At 37.8% G+C, this 16,996-nt stretch overlaps 1 protein-coding gene across 1 annotated transcript in view; it reads right to left on the bottom strand.

The window, feature by feature from the left end:
* The window catches only part of PPAPDC1A (phosphatidic acid phosphatase type 2 domain containing 1A), a gene marked incomplete at its 5' end in the record, with an annotated part of 39,960 nt that extends 26,938 nt beyond the window's left edge, over window positions 1-13,022 (bottom strand). The window contains 4 exons of the mRNA XM_009881592.1: window positions 3,094-3,218; window positions 4,673-4,736; window positions 8,176-8,266; window positions 12,903-13,022. Of these exons, the coding sequence (XP_009879894.1) occupies window positions 3,094-3,218; window positions 4,673-4,736; window positions 8,176-8,266; window positions 12,903-13,022 (400 nt within the window). The remainder of the gene's footprint in view (window positions 1-3,093; window positions 3,219-4,672; window positions 4,737-8,175; window positions 8,267-12,902) is intronic.
* Between the last annotated feature and the right edge of the window lie 3,974 nt (window positions 13,023-16,996).

The raw sequence follows: 16,996 nt of genomic DNA, 5'->3' as shown, positions 1-16,996 counted from the left end.
CAGCCATGAAAACAGAAGAACCCCCACAAACAGTAACAGAAACAAAAAAACTTTTTCTGGTGCTACCTCATAAATTCCACAACAAATAGAGGACAGGTGACAAATCTGAAGAATGGAACTCCTTCATTTTACCTAGTAGCAATCGTATGCTGAAGGAAGGGAGAAATAAGCCAAGAAAAAAAATCTTGGACTGAGTTTATGGAAGGAAAATTTGCATTTACCTACATGTTAAGAAGGTAGGAAGGACAGCTTTTTAAAACTGAGATACAAGAATAATTTTTCACAGGGAGTAGGAGGTAGAGGAGGTATAGTTCATACATTACCCAAAACAAAATACAAAACAAAATACTGAAAATGTAGAATTATAGCGTAGGTCCTATTCCACTGGTCCAGGAAGGCAGTATAATGTTGTGTCTCCCATAATAGTTTTTGCTTTTCACTCTTCAATCTAGTGGGGAGTATAGTAACAGCAAGAAACTAAACTTATCGCAACCATAAACTATTCTTGATAAAATACTACTGACAATCCTGGTTATCTAAATAATTTTGCTACACAGAAGCAGCTGAGGTTAGCATTGTCAGATTATCAAATTCAAATGGTTTCCTTCTCCATTATGAGACTAAAACATGTATGGATTTTAAGGCTTCAAAACACACAGTCTTGTCAGAGATTTAGATATTATAACATCAGGCTTCAAACAGCTATGTACTTCAAGCAGCTGCAGAATGGCCTCACTCCAGCACACACTTATCAACAGATAAAAATAACTGCTTATATATCTTTTCATTCTTATCACATTGTAATAAAAGGCTTTGTAGTGGGAAATATAGTCAACTCAGCCACATGCTAATATTATATTAGTCAGTGAAGGAGAAAGCTGTTCTCATAATTTGGATCTAAATACACTGGACCATCACTCTGCTCCAACTGCATTTTGTGTGAGCTGCAGTAATGTAACCCAGTGCTTATAAAACCAATACCAGTTAAAAGTAGAAGCCCAGTATGCATTCTATGGCTGCCCCACTGGCACAGGGACAAAGCACTTTGTGTGACAAGCAGTCTCGGTAAAAGAACTATGATGTGTGCCAGAGCTAAGTAAAGCATGCTACACATACAGTGTTTCTAGACTGTATAAAAACAAGACCATGTTGGGTGTCTTCTACAACTCACACTTTGCAGCCTCAGAGTAAACTGTTGCATTTTAGTAAAGGATAGTGACCAACTATAGCACTCGCCGGGGGCTAATCTGTAAATTCTAGTACATCAGTGTATACATGGACTTATTTTAAGCCTTTGTCATACATTGACGAAATACTTAACCAAGAGGATTGCAATTAAGTGTGAGAACCAGATCTGAAGACAGACTACACAGAGCAGTAAATACCATTTGTTCTAAACAGCGTATGGTAATATTCTGCTATTGTCTCTTCAATGTAATCAAAGTGTATAAACAGAGTTTGAGACAGCTAAATTGGTTTATTATTTAGAACAGTAAAGATTATAACATATCTACACACATCTACTACTCCCTTATCTGCTTCTGGGGCTCAAACAAGAAAAAGGGAGCAAGATCAGCTCAGAATTTCATTCATCTCATTACCCAACTTGTTTGCAATATATAATTCTGCACAATTAGACACTATGAAGTTATTACTTTAAAAGAAGATCAGAAAAACAAATTCCAGAGATATGACTTACTGGTACTCAATCGGCAGTTCTCAGAAACAGAGCAGCACAAGGCAACTAAAAATATGGGCCAAAAAAAGAAAAAAAGCCTACAGTAATCAAGTTATTTTACAGATGAAAAGAAGTTTTATTAGATACCTGACATAAAACACTCTAGAAAGTGTTTTATGTCCTCAAGACAGAGAAAAGAACCTTTGTAAACATCTGAGTCAATACAACTAATTAAATCAAACATACAAGTTTCCATAAAGCCACCTAAACGTCTGTCAGGATACAGCATAAGCTAGGAGTAACTGATCAAACCATTGGACCTAGATTGAGGACCACCTCAAAGCCAAATGGTACAGCAAGTGACTGTACTGTCTTAGGACCACGCAAGAAAGCACAGAAACTTCAACCTGCACCCAATTTACCTGTTTCCTTCCCACTTGTTCCTCCAAATATGATACTATTTATACACCTGTTCCCCTGTTACATGCTACCTATGTGCTCTCATGCTGACAGAGAAGTCAGGACATTTTACGTATTCTCCTCTGCTTGCTTGAGCTGGGAACAGAGCTACCATTTAGGCAATACGGTCCAGTGGCAGTAGACATCTGAACGTGGAACTATAAGAACTCTTCAGAATAAAGGCCCACACAGACAATGATCCCTTCTTTACCCACAGCAGGCAGTGGATACTGCCGAAAGAGTAAGAAAACAAGGAATGAAAGAATCATCCTTCTACTGGGATATTACAATAGCTTCTAGTGCTTATATAAGACCTTATAAGGTCTTCTCAAACTTGACTTTGTACCCAGTTCATTAGGATGAACAGCACGCAAATGATGCAGCACGATCACTGGGTATTCCTTTCTACCCTTTCCATCTTCAAGAATACAAGTTTCCATAAAGAAAAGCACCTTAGTAATGGACAGTTGCATTGTTTGTTTTTTTTTTAATGAAATCATGAAAGATAAAAACTGTTGAACTGTTTCTGTGACTTGAACGTTGGCTTAATAGATCTTGTACATGAAAGGTATTAATTAAATCTCGACAAAACTACGCAGTTCAAACATGCCCTGTCACATCTCATATTTTAATGGAATATAAAAGAATAGTTACTATATAGACAAAGGTTGCATACAGAGGAGCAGATACCCCTCAGAACCACACTGTTTTCTTTAACCTTGAAGAGTGCTTCACTCTACTGATAGTCCTGCTATGGCGCTCTCAGTGAAGTCAGGTGGTTCTCAAGATAAGAAAGGGTCACAAGCTCACAACTTTATTTGGCAGTGGTGACCTATGACAGAAGTGCAGGACCCTCCAGCAAAAGTCAGGTTCATGATCTAACAAAAAAAGAACAATTCCAAAACATAGATAAGACAGCTTTTTACAAAAGAGGCACTGCATTTAAATGAACTTACAGGAAGAGTGGATACTCGGAAAGCTTTTTCTGCCTTCAGACACCAGATCTGGATCACCTGTGCAGTGCATTTCAGAGTTCATTACTCCATCTGGAAAGCAGCGGTAAAAGAAATCGGGACGCGGTCTACAAAAAACACCATGGATATTAAAAATACAAAAGCTGTAGTAACAAATAAACCTCAAAGTGATTATTACATTTACTGCTTATTACATACAGAGTTCACTCCCTCCTGCCCTAACATAGCAGCAGAAATGCTTCATTTTCCTTGAATAATCAAATCAAGTTCACTTTTTTTTGTAGGTAGACACTCTCAGGGAAGCTTCCAGTGCAGTATGGAAGTGGGAGCTGTGTCTGAAAACGACCACGCTGGGCTACTCTTGCTTACAGCAATCAATCTTGCACAGGACTTCCAGTGACAGAGCGAAGTAGCGTAGCAACCCCAGAAAGTTGCACAAGTTTTGCAAACACACCGAGCTGAGAACAGGACTACAACTTAGGCTACAAGACTGGCACCAAAACAACCACCAAATTCTAATGCCAGCCTTGATGCTCACTCTCTACCTCAATTGAACAAACTCCAAGTTTCTTTACACCCTGCTCTGAGCTGAATGATAGCACGTAGGTTTGACTGGTGTCATACTGATCCTGAGCTAATTAACCACGTAGACAAGCAAGGCGAATGACCACAGATTCAGTTACAAGCTGACAAAGCAACTAGTTGGCTTGGAGTGCAGGCAAAATGGGCTCATGTCTGCCTGAAGAAGATGGTGCAGACATTCTTAATTATATTTCAAAAGCACTCTCAAAATAAAAGTGCCATTATTGTCAGGGCATCAGTACTGCAGCAGAGAGGGTTCATCAGAAACCAAGCACAAATACTGCTTCACAACTGGCTAAGTTGAACAACAAACGCAGCATTGGACTCTATTAAATAGTGTATGAATTCAAGTCAAATATATATTTTTCAGCTGAAATTGTTCAAAATTTTGATAAAGAGCCATAAAATACTTTAAAAAAATTATTTTCCTGAGAGTTTTGTTAGCTGGTATTTTTCTGAGCCCTTCATTCAGATTTATGCTTCCCTAAAAAATGGCCTACCTAGGAGTCCACTTATTGCTTAGCTCCATGGTTTGTTCTGCCATGGATCTTGATGTTACCTGGAAATACCACATACAGTAATATGCTTCACACAAAATGCAGGCACTGGGTTATACAGAGACTCAATTCCTTTTTAATCAGTCTAGTGGCACTGGCATCCAAACTCCCACATGCTGTGACTCTTCTGTGTTGCCAATTTAATGACCCGATTTCAGCTCACACCTTTCCTTTCAAACTCCTCATTTGTCTGGATCCGCCAACCGGTCAAGCAAATAACAAAACATAGATTCCCACCACAGTTGGATGTCACATAATGAAGTTGTACAACACCTGCACCAGGGAAAGGACAGTTTCACAAGGGCCCGTTCAGCGTGCTCTGAAGCAGCAGCTACCTTTTCATTAAGATGTATTGTATTTGCCAATCAGTCTTCATTTCTCTTAACAGTTAAAGCTATCATTTATAACATGACAAGACTTACCTTCCCACTATTAATTTAATAGTATTTGTGCAGACGCCATTCAGAGCTAGAGCCAAGGAAACAGCTACAAAACAAAATGAACAAAGAGAAAATAATAACATAAATACCAAGCTATAAATTGCAGCATTACAATATTTGATTTAGAGACTGAAACCTTTACTGGACTGCAAACTGAATGATCTTTGCAGCCTACTGTTTTTCTTATTACCCAGACTAAGGACAGACGCCAGAGCACCATAATAATTACAACTTACTTACTTCTGATTTTATTCTTGAAAAATCTTATTTCCTTACACAAAGCCAGTGTTCTTATCATGCCATTTCCACGGGCATAAATCATCAGATAGAAACAATTATTTGCGAATCAAGTATGGTATTTATCAGTTTTGCAATTTACTAGATGAAAATCTTACACTGGGTCAACAAGAATTATAGACCTATACTTAGGATAGGTGAAAATCTTACACTGGGTCAACAAGAATTCCTGTATAGACCTATACTTAGGATAGGTCTATACAGGCCCGTATGTGTGTGTGTGTCTTTATGTATATATATGTATACGTATGTGTACGTATGATGCAATTAAACAGTCCACTTTCAAGGTAAAAAATTGCCTTTTGGCTAAAACTAGAATTGGATGATTTTTTATTTTTTTTTTCAAGAGGATGTGAATGTTTCGACTAAAAATATTGACATTTTCCCCTTACATTTGCTCCCAGGATTAACCAATTTTCCTAATAAAATTGGAGTAACAAACAGGAATTGTGATACTAGGTATGACTGAATCATCTTTTTTATTTGTACTTGCATGCCGAGTCTCTCGACTTTCTGAAGAACCTCATCTAAAGCCTGTGGAGATCCCTGCCTTGACTTCAGTGGCTCTCAGATCCAGTACATACACTCCTTTTATATAAAAACTGATTTAATGTTGCAGTCCACACTGTAGGTCCCTGTTACAACACAAGAGCAACTGAATTTTATTTCTCATCAGAAAAAAAACTATGAGGCAAATCTCTGATTTCCAGCAGAACAGTTACAGTAATATAACTTTAGATTATGACAGGTACACGAGCTATTTTCTCATTGGACTGCTGCCCCAGATGCTAGACTTTAGCAGCACTCATCATGTCTCCATAAAATCTTTGCCTGAGGATATTATAGATCATAAAAATGTGTGTGTTATAGAATCTGTTTTTCTTTATGTTAAAAAAAATAAATAAATAAAAGGGAGGTCTTCCATCAAAGCAAAAACAAGGGTTTTCACAGACTATAGCAACAGCTGCCAGCAAAAATGAAAGAACAAGTCAATCCTCGAGACACTGATATTATTCCAAAAAGTGTTCCACTTTCAACACCTATGTTGCCAGTGACCACCCAATCCCACGCTCTCTTTTTCCTCTCAATTGTTTTCTCTCAGTTATTTATGGTGATTGCATGGTGAACTGAAATTTTACATAGTGTCAAATGCATATGACCAGCAATGTCACGGCACTGCATTCTCCTTTTCAAAAAATGGGAAATGTAACGATATCTGCTTTCTGTGCCATGAGGTAAAGTTTACTCTTTTCATTGAGTTTTGTCTTGATTGCTCATTGCATACCTGACTGAACCATGCTTTTACTGTTGCATATTCTTTATGATGGCAATCCAAGTATCAAATAACCACGTGAATGTAAGCTGATCAACCAATTGCACTGGGAGGCATTTTCTTCCCTTTAGGAAAGATTCATACTGCCCACCAAAAGTCATAATCTAGGCAGCAGAGAGATGTAGGCATTTCCAGGGGAGGGATTAAGGGCACCTACATTAGGAAGCTAACTACTTCTTACCCAAGATGCACTTAATCACGTTCTTTATATTAATGGCTATATGAGGGACAGAGCATTTTCACATCCTTTTAACCTTCGATCTCTTCTACGTGTGATGCTTAAAGAAATTCACCTTTTGGGGGACTTCCTCATCATTCATTATGAACATTATGTGCCAGATCTCAGCAAATCAGTAAAGCTCCACCACAGTTAATGAATCTTCACATCAGCTTCACATCACCAGACACATTAACACACTGAAGAATATTAATGTACAGTACCCTTGAATCTAACTAAGCCCCAAGAAATTCCACACTTGTGGCACATACTGCAGAACAGAACATCACGGCTGGGTTTTCCATGAGGTCTGGGTACCGAGGAGAATTCTGGGGAAGTTGGCAAGTTTTCTCCTGGACATTATAGATGGAATCATAACAGAAGGCAAGAACAACATAAAAAAAATTACTGTCTCTTTAAAACAAAAAGGTGAGAGTCACTGATGGAGAAACTAATCCAAAGCTCCTTTCCTTCTTAAACAACAGAAAGTGAAACTCAAAACTGCGACTGTATGCATTTTATGAAACAGAGGTATTTCTACTGAATGAACTTGTCAGTAAAATATCACTATAAGACATTTCAGAACTTACTACAAATGACTGGCTGCAGCCAAAACAAAACTAGGACCTTTTCACACTTGTGTTAGCACAACTGGAGAAAGAACAAGCTATGGAAACACAGCCTTGTCTAAAAAAAAATTTCAAAGGCAGATCCATAGTGCCATTTATATCCTATCTAGCTAAGGCAAGGCTGAGTACTGGTTTGACCTTACAGCCTAAGGCCCGATAAATTAAAGTGTAAATTAGCCAGTAAAACAGAATTTCAGAATTAGGCATATTTCAAACAAACTGCCAACAAAAACATTTGTAGTTCTTAGTGCTTCAAAGTATCCGCTGCCAGTGAAAGTGCTTCAGTTAGTTTTGGTCTCTGGCAGTATCTACATAAAAAGTATCTGAGCATATATCACTAAAAGATATCAAAAGATAGGCACAGCCAGAATTAGCTGGAACAGTTTAAGACTTACCATCCCCATTTTCTACCTGCTCCTCTGCTCAAAGCTGCTGACTACAACTATAATTAGACCTCACCCATAACACAGCCATAGCAGTTCACAGTCCAGGATTAAGTGCACAACTAACTCCACTGGCAGTTTAAAACAAAACATCAGTTTGTGATTAGAAAAGCTGAGCCATGAGCACGGATTTTGCAATGGGGAACAGCAAACTCCAGGAGAAAGTCAGAGAAAACAATGAGAGGAATTATTTCCTACACTAAGCAGCTGAGTCTTACGGGACTTTCCAGTCAAACCCTTAATTAAGAATAGCTGCAACTATAAATAAGAGGTAAGTAATAGATGGGCTGTGACAGAAAAATATACATCTGAACAGTCTCTCAGATGGTCTTGTCTTTGCTGACTGAATTCTGGCCCTTGCTAGCTAGATTGTGGAATTAAGGCACAGAATTTGTACATTTAGAAACACACACGAAAACAAAGGCTTTTGTGAGATGTCTTGTAATTGTAACCACACTGAAAACTACTGTAATGGAGACAGGTTTTCTTCAAGACTTAGATGACAACTGGAATCAATCTTTGAGAGCTATCACACATTTTCCATCTTGAAGTATGACATACATTACCTAAGAAAGCCTCTTTAATTTCAGTCTTGTCTGTTCGCCGGATTATTTTCACCACAAAAATGACTGCTAGTGGCGTAAGGAACGAAATTGCCTGTAAGAGATAACAAATATCATGTGTGAGAGCATCAATTCCTTTTCAGTCCAACTGATTAATAATTAGTTCCAGTTAGCTCCATTTAAACTGGAAGGCTGAATGATCTTTATCAAACTCCTGACCTTAAGCAAAGTGGGATGATTTGTCTTTGCAACTACAGGGCAACGAATACATTAAAATTGTAATATAACTGTGGGTTATAATTGATTTGTAATTGCCCAGAGCTGCATTTAGAATGTCAGCTTCATAAATGAAAATGCAACAGTCTACAAATTCCACAAAATTCATGTGCTGATCCAGACAGATCCTGTACATTTTTTTCCACCCTAAGCATTGTTCCAGAAGGCAGCACATCCAGGCTAAGCTTGCAATAAGACATTATTCAACATAAAAGACTCTAGCACCAACATCCTGACATTTTAAAATGCTCTTTATTTTACTTTTTGGTTTCTTTCTAACTCTCATTCTCGAATACATTGAGATCATGTCTTCATGATTCCTTCGTCTACAAGTGTTTGGATGTGGAACCCACTGCATGATGTTCAAAACCAGAAAAACAACACCTGAACATCTACAAGTGTACTCACTGGTTAAGCAGAACCAAATTCTTTTATTGTCAGTGCTTGAGGGACAGGATTCCTCCTACAAGGAACCTGAAATGGCATCTGCACATGAATGCACACACTTGATTTCCACCAACAGCATCTCCATTACCAGAGAGCAATTTAGACTATGGTTGACAATTCACTGTAAATGTACCAGTTATCCCAAAAGCACCCTTCTTCGTGCAGTGTCTGTACACTGTAGTCTGTCCTCCCAGAGCAGGTATTTATTGTCTTTCTGCATAGAGACACTTCAGTTTCTCCCAAACACAATACCAGGGAGTTGTTCATTAGTAATTTGCTATAGAATCTATGATTTTGTTCCCAACTGGTCCTTCCATCATCCTTTCTGTCCCAGACCTTCAGTTGCAGAGGTAAAAGGCAACTTGTAGGCAAGGTAATCCATTTATGCTTCCTGCTGGTTCCTGTCTAAGTTAACCAATTCCTTCCTGGAATCTACAAACCTCTCCAAAATCACATTTGTTCAAAACCAAATCAAGGTCTTTCAAAAAATGTTGAAGGTAGATTTAGAGGGTAGATTTAAAATAGATATTAGGAAAAAAAATTTCACTCTGAGGGTGGTGAGCCCCTGGCGCAGGTTGCCCCGAGAAGCTGTGGCTGCCCCATCCCTGGAGGTGTTCAAGGCCAGGTTGGACGGGGCTTGGAGCAACCTGGGCTGATGGGAGGTGTCCCTGCCCAGGGCAGCGAGGTGGAACTGGATGGTCTTCAAGGTCCTTTTCAATCTAAACCTTTCTGTGATTCTATGAAAAGTATTTATTCTCTTGAGGAAAGGTGAAAATGACTGTTTTTCTTAAACAAGGCAAATATCAAGCTGTGTACAGCACAAGGTATGCCAGAACTTCAGTAAGATTATGCTAACTTGACTGAGGCTAAACTGTGCCTTACTTCTTAAACAGCCCCACTGAAATAAAATAACAGAGACCAGACAGACATGTTATGACAAAAGTGTGACTCTCTTCTTTGTATAATACAGATTAATGCCAGTCCTTATTTTATACTTTTAGAATACCTGAGTAAGGAACAACATGGAAATGCACTGTATTTGTTATTTTGGTAGTGCATCTTGGACCAGATTCCCCTCACCTTCGTTCCTTCGTTTGAAAAATATTATCTAACTCAGTAAGTTGGGCAGACTAAAACACAGCCTGGAGTCTTCTCCCCTTTTTTTTTTGCATTTAAAAAGGCAGGCACCAGATTTTGTGCAAAAAGATGCACCATTTCCACTTAAAACTCCCTTCTGTCTACAGTGTGTGAGATTCAAGTTAGGATGCCAGTGCCATGTTACTGCTCCAGAAATGTTTACTCCTCTCTGTCCTCCACAATAGCTTAATTTCTGCTTTAAGAGACAAAGAGTGAAATAAAAAATGGGTAAAGCAAAACCTAGAATTATTAGTTTCATTCTAAAAAGGATTTCCATCAGAAAAGAAGAAAGATATCTGCATTACACTGTTGAAGAACATGGAGAAATATAGCCAGGCTGACAGGCTTATAGTGATGGTTTGATGGAGTCAGAAATCTTTTGAACAAGCAGGAACAGCAGAAAATATCAATAAAGAATAGAATTCAAGTGGCAGCTTGTTCCAAGCCACTTCACAATCAACCTTCAGAAATGTGGTAAAACTGCAGATTTCCTCATATTTCACAGGCATATGGATTTTTGAGAGAGATGAAAAACTATTCATGTTTGCTGTTCCTTACACAAAAGCATTAACTGGAAGGTGGTTTTTATTCTGCAGCAAAATGCACATATAAAGAAAGTTTGGCTTGCTAAAGGCTCCTTTTTCTTTATTTTGAGAAAAGATTCTGTATGGCTCATATCCATAACAGATTTGGCAACAGTCTAATGAGCAATACTCTCCACAGATGCATCTCAGTAATGTTTTCTTTTCCAGCAGTGAAATATTCCAATGTTGCCTGGCTTTTGTGAAACATGGACAAAATCTCTCATTCATTATTCATCCTAGCAAGCCAGAGATATGCTAAAGTTATAGCGACTCCCACATAATTCCATGCATTCAAGAGAAGCTGACAGTGCCTTAGACTTTGCAAGACAAGGAATATCTACTGATAGAGACGCACAAGGAGGCTCAGGCCGTTCCGGTCCTTGTGGGTTGCTTGCTACCCATGCAGAGGTCAGCTTTGTCTAATTTGGATCTGGATTTGGAGTATTCACAACACTTCTCCTGAATTCAAAGCTCTCAGCATATAAAATAATCCAGCAGTTGATAAACTCTTTGAGATTGCTTTCTAGTCAGCCATAGCCATACGTTTCAATATCAGAGTACAACACTAGTGGCAAGAAATTCTTTACATACTGAAAGCTTGTGATCAATGCTGGAGTTGGATTTGTCTTCTTTTTAATTAAAGAAATAAGAAAAATCATTTAGAAATTATCTATGCTGCTTAATTTAAGAAGCTGTTCACTGAGTAACTGACTTGTCAACGGTCTGAAAGAGAACACAGATGATACAAACGTTACTGACTCAGTAAGTTCCACCTGCCATAAAGTACATCAAAAGCTGGCTCTCTGGGAAGCGGTTGACAGGGAAATGCACTACACTTACATCCCAGAATTGTGCTTCCCAGTGGATACTGCCTAGAGTACAAAGGAAGGACTAATGAGTACCCCAAACAGTTTCAGAAATAGTTTCACCACTGCAGCAAACCCCCGTACAATGATTCACTATTGGTCCTTGAACTCTTCAGCTATAAATACAGACCAGACAAACCATGTAGCAAGGTAATGCTCAGCCTAAGGAAAACTGGAAGAATTAAACTCAGAGTCTTTCCTAGCACAACAATTTAATGTTTGGGTTTGTGTTTTTTTTTGTTTTTACACAGCTGTCTTCCATTTCAGGAAAAACACATATTTTTTCCCATCCAGGCTGAAAAAGTACTTAATAGAGCTTCTTGATGCAACATAATAAGTTGTTGCATTTAAAACCATGCCTTCAGCCTCTGTCTTAGAAGGTTGGGATATATTGTCACCTCATAAATAGGAAGCATATTCAAGTTGTTTCTAACTTAATTAAAGTTTCCGTAACTGAAGACCTGAACCTTTAAAAAGAAAAACAAAACAAAAAAAAACCCCAAGAAAAAAACCAAACATTGAAGAAAAATTACACAGCTGATTTGCACTTATTCTGAATTCAAGCCTTAATCTGGAAAAGTAAAATACTGGTTTCACTGAAGACACAAAAAAAGTTGCTTTGATGTAAGGGTACTAGGATTTGACCTCATCTGCCATGCCCATTGCTGCAAAGTTTCCACTTTGACTGATGATGCTTTTGCAAAGCCTGACCTACTTGTTTCAGTAGCCTGAACTATACCCGTAATTTCTTAGCATTTCTGTAGTGGTCCATCTTACTGCACTCTTATAGTTATATATATAGATTATTACAGTTGCTAATCATTGCTAGTGACAGTTATGAAAACCATGAATTTTGATAACCAGACAATCAAAATCAGACAGCCAGTCTGCATGTCGACATGAGCTGTACTGGGGAGAGCCAGAAGAACAGTGACAGCAGAGCAGCTCTATGATATACGTAGCATGCTTGCTGGCAGAAGCTAAAACAAAGATTTTTATCTACATGGAAAAAAAGTATTTGGAGGCAAATATCTCAGTGCCTAACATGCATAAGACAAATAGGATTTAAAAATTCAAGCACTTAACCTAATAAGAGCATGGCAAGGTTTTGTCAGGTCACCCAACCAGCTAATTCAAAAAGCTTCTTTAATCATTTCTTTAGCATCCCTCTACATCTTAATAGCTTAAATCTTAAACTGTAAAATTAACATTCATAAATTCCGCCACCAGGTAATGCTGCTTTTTAGAAACTCCCCATGATTTCCTACATTTTGCCATTTTGGACAACCCTGATTTGGAAAACAATTGTCATTAGAATTAATGGAACATCCTATACTTCTGAAATGTTTCTTACTGCTTATCAAATGAAAGAGTACTTAGTTTGCAGCCATCAAATGACCAATAAACCTTCAGTACTTACAAACATAAGACGCGTAGGTATGTTGTCTGATTGCACCAAAGGATTTTTATACAGCCAGATCTCTTCTGGCTGGATAACCCGCTGGAATGGATCCAAAAATTCTGTAAAACTGAAAATAATAATTAAAGATACATTTTTTTTCACAATTTGGAATTATAAAAAAAAAAAAAACCAACCCAGAAGAGTCCTGGAGATTTTAAACTTGCCCCAAGTTTAATTATGGTATAGCATGCATGAATTAGCCTTATAATACATCCCTATCCTCCCTTACTGCTTTTTAGTAAAACAACCTGCATAAATATACGCTTAGGAAAATTATTTTTAAAAGTCTATATTCTACAACTTTATAAATGTTTCATGAACTGCACTGTGGAGAATAAATTGCCAGTTTATTTTTTGTGGGAAAAGTGTGCAAAGAATATTATGGAATTAGAAAAATCACATAGCAGATGTTTTACACTGAAGAAATTATATACCAGATATCAAATACAAAATGTGTCTTTCAAACATCAAGATCCAGACTTTGAAATATGACAGTTGTATTTACAGGATCACAAAGCAGGGAGAAAGAAGCAGCCCAGACAATTCCTTCTACTGATAGAACAGATAATTTTAGAGACTATCTCCAAAAGAGACTTACTCCTAAAACAGGATGGGCTCATAGAAACAGATTTTTTCTTTTTTCAGTTTCCCAGTATTTTGATTGGACTGTCAAACTTAAGCATCTAGCTCTACCAGAAATGTCTCATTCTGTTTTAATTTCATACTCATGTCATTTAGCTCTCTTAAAAAAAAAAAAAAAAACAAACAAAAAACCCCCACAGTTTTATCATTATGTTATTTTGAAATGAAGAGCATCAAAATAAAACATTGAGGTTACATTGTTATATAGAAAGTAAATCGTTTGTGCGGATAACTTTTGTCCAGCACTGAAAGAGAAGCAGGAATCATGATCTTTGACTGTAGTAAGAAGTTTCAAAAGTTTTTTAGGACTACATAAATTGTCTGTCTTCATTTAAACCACACTCCTTTAACTCTTCTTAGTTTTGAAGCCATATCAGACTTCCTGAGAAGTTTTGCCTTTGCTTCACATTATTCATTTCAGGGCTAGTTTACTACGACTGAAAGGATGGCTGCTGAGAGAAGACACAGGGACCAGTTTGTTGCAGGTTGGTCTTACCTAGTAAGCCCACGGAGACAGAAGTGTAGTGGCGCAAAGCATCTTTTTACTGCAAATTTCCCAAAGCCAAGGGCTTTAAACCCCTCCAAAACCAGGTTTTATACAAGTAACAGCTACAACAATTGACTTTGTAAACAGAAAAAGCTCAGAGTAAAAAGAAAAAGCAGAGTAAATAAAACCATACATATGCAACTTCCCCTCTGTGAATGCAAGTCCTCAAATACAGCCAGGTCAGAAATTTCCTAAACAGCAGTCAGCCTTATCCAGTCTTCCGGGTCTTAGGAAATCCTTATTTTTATCCCTTCTGAGGACTGACCAGCTGTTCTTTGTTTTCTCACTGCAGACTACAATCTCTGCAATAGCTACCGTCTCCCACGTCCCCAGCACATGATACTACTGTCTGCCTTTATCTGAGCACACTCAGACTCCCACTACACAGAACGCACAAAACTCTACACCAAAGAGCCCAACCAACCTCTTCTTGCTAAACAAAAACAGCAAAATCTGAAGACCAAACAGTCTTGTCACTTGTACCTATAGTTATGTTTCCCTTACTGACCTACATGGACAACTAGATTCTTCTGGAAACTTAAGGAGTCTAGTATTGCAAGAAGAATATTTGCTATTATACTCAGCTTCTTCAAATCCAGAGTCTGAGCCTGCTCTCCAAAGAAGGTGCACGGTGAATTTCAGAAGGGTCAAAACACTTTGTTTCAGTGTTTTCAAAATGAAAACTTCAAATCTTTTTTAAGTTGAAAAAACAATGGCTTGTGCAACACATGAAAGAGGGAAACATTTCTAAAGACGACCATTTCCAGGAAATAAAACACTTTATATATGAAAAATTCATTTTACAATTTTTGCCTACAACTAGAAAAATAAAGATTGATTTCTAGACAATGCAAACTACTTTGTTTCCAAATTTCAACTGAGAATGCTACAGTATATTATTCTGACTTTCAGTCTTTAAAGATATTGACAGCAGCTAAAGGCAACTAACTGCTGGTTAAATGGGTTTTGTTGCCAAGTCAAGCCACAGGCCTGGGTATGACATCCAACGCATGTCACCTGGGACAGCTGAATAGCAAAGTTCATAGCTGTACTGGCCAGGACTTAACATTTGTTATGAAGATGTAATACAGGATCCATGGCCAGGAGGTACTTCACTGCTGTCGTCTCAACATAAATACATAGATAAGCACATGCATGTCTGAGCATGCAAGAAATTGAAGAAGCCAGATGAGTTTCAATGACTACATCTTTCAGCCAGTCACATCTTTTCTGACATACTCCCTCAGGCATCTGCTGGTCTGATGACTGGTTTGAGGCAGTTCTCAAAGCATTGAGACTGATGGATATGCCAAGGAATGCCTTGAAGCACAGACATGTTCTTTGACATATCTAGGCCTTGAAGCATTTCTGCTAACTGCAAAAAAAACCAAAAAATAAACAAACATTTAAGCTTCAAGGTCATCACAGTATACCCGTGCACCAGTGCACTTTTGGAAAACGTGCCACATTAGACCAGAGATTTAATTAATTTGACATTAAGACATTTGACATTGTGATCAAATGCCAGCAGAGTTAAAGGTTTGGGGCTCTTCTTGGTTTTTTTGCTTTCTGTCTCCATAGAATCATAGAATTGGCTAAGTTGGAAGGGACCAACCTATCACCTAGTGATAGGACGAGGGGTAAGTGATAGGACGAGGGGTAATGGGCATAAACTTGAACATAGGAAGTTCCATCTTAACATGAGAAGGAACTTCTTTACTTTGAGGGTAGTGGAGCACTGGAACAGGCTGCCCAGAGAGGTGGTGGAGTCTCCCACTCTGGAGACATTCAAAACCCGCCTGGACGCTGTCCTGTGTAACGTGCTGTAGGTGACCCTGCTCTGGCAGGAGGGTTGGACTAGATGATCTCCAGAGGTCCCTTCCAACCCTGAAGGGACCTTTAAGATCATCAAGTCCAACCATCAACATAAGATTACAGTTGTTTAAATCTGAGAAATTAAACAAAAATCAAATTCATAGTTCTCACAAGAATCATACTATGACACTGCAAACACATTCTAACTCATAAGATTTAATTCCTTTTAGAGTAAAATAACACAACTGCTAAAGAGATGAAAGTATAAAAAATAGCATAAATAGTACCTGATTACAACTGAGGACTGATTTTCTGATTCGTATATACTCACTATCTTTGAATTCTTCTAAAAAAGATTCATTTCCACAAATCCATCAATGACAGCAATAATTACTGTAATTATTATTCTATTTAATAACAGCAGTTTTGTATCCACTACATATTAAATCTGATTATGTATCCATTTCTTCCTCTGACTTACGTTCTGAATTCTTCCAAGAACAGTGTTCAAATATGCTGAAACATAACAAAAAAAATAAATTGCTGAAACCATGTAAAATAATTTCAAAATCACTACTGAAGGAGGAAGGAAGAAAACAAAAAAAATGTAGAAGGCGGAAGATCTTGTCTGTGCGAACAATATAGAAATACAAACTAAACAGTTAAGGGAAAGCGACTATATAAAAAGAAATAACTTTATCATCTTCAGAAAAATCTCAGCTACTAATTAAATTTTTATGCCAAGACTCATAAGAGAACAATTCTCTTCTTTTTGAAGCATCACTGATGGGCGACTGGATAAGAGATTTCACTAGCTTGAAGGCAATTCCCTTTGTACTCTATTAAACAATCATGAGGACATACTGGTTTCTAAGTTGCCTGACACTTTGTGATTTATGTTCCTTCGTCCTAACCAAAGTACAGTCTATTACTATTCATAAGCCAGCACAAGCTTGTTTAAATGACTAGATGTTATTAGAAATGAATGTAATCCTTGGATAAAGAAAACTAGTTTCTAGACATTTTCTATTATGGCTGAAAATACAAG

Source organism: Charadrius vociferus, unplaced genomic scaffold (genome assembly GCF_000708025.1).
Source record: "Charadrius vociferus isolate BGI_N301 unplaced genomic scaffold, ASM70802v2 scaffold282, whole genome shotgun sequence".
NCBI classification, from domain to species: domain Eukaryota; kingdom Metazoa; phylum Chordata; class Aves; order Charadriiformes; family Charadriidae; genus Charadrius; species Charadrius vociferus.
Note: the sequence above shows the minus strand (reverse complement) of the source record. Positions and strands in the feature narration are given on the sequence as shown.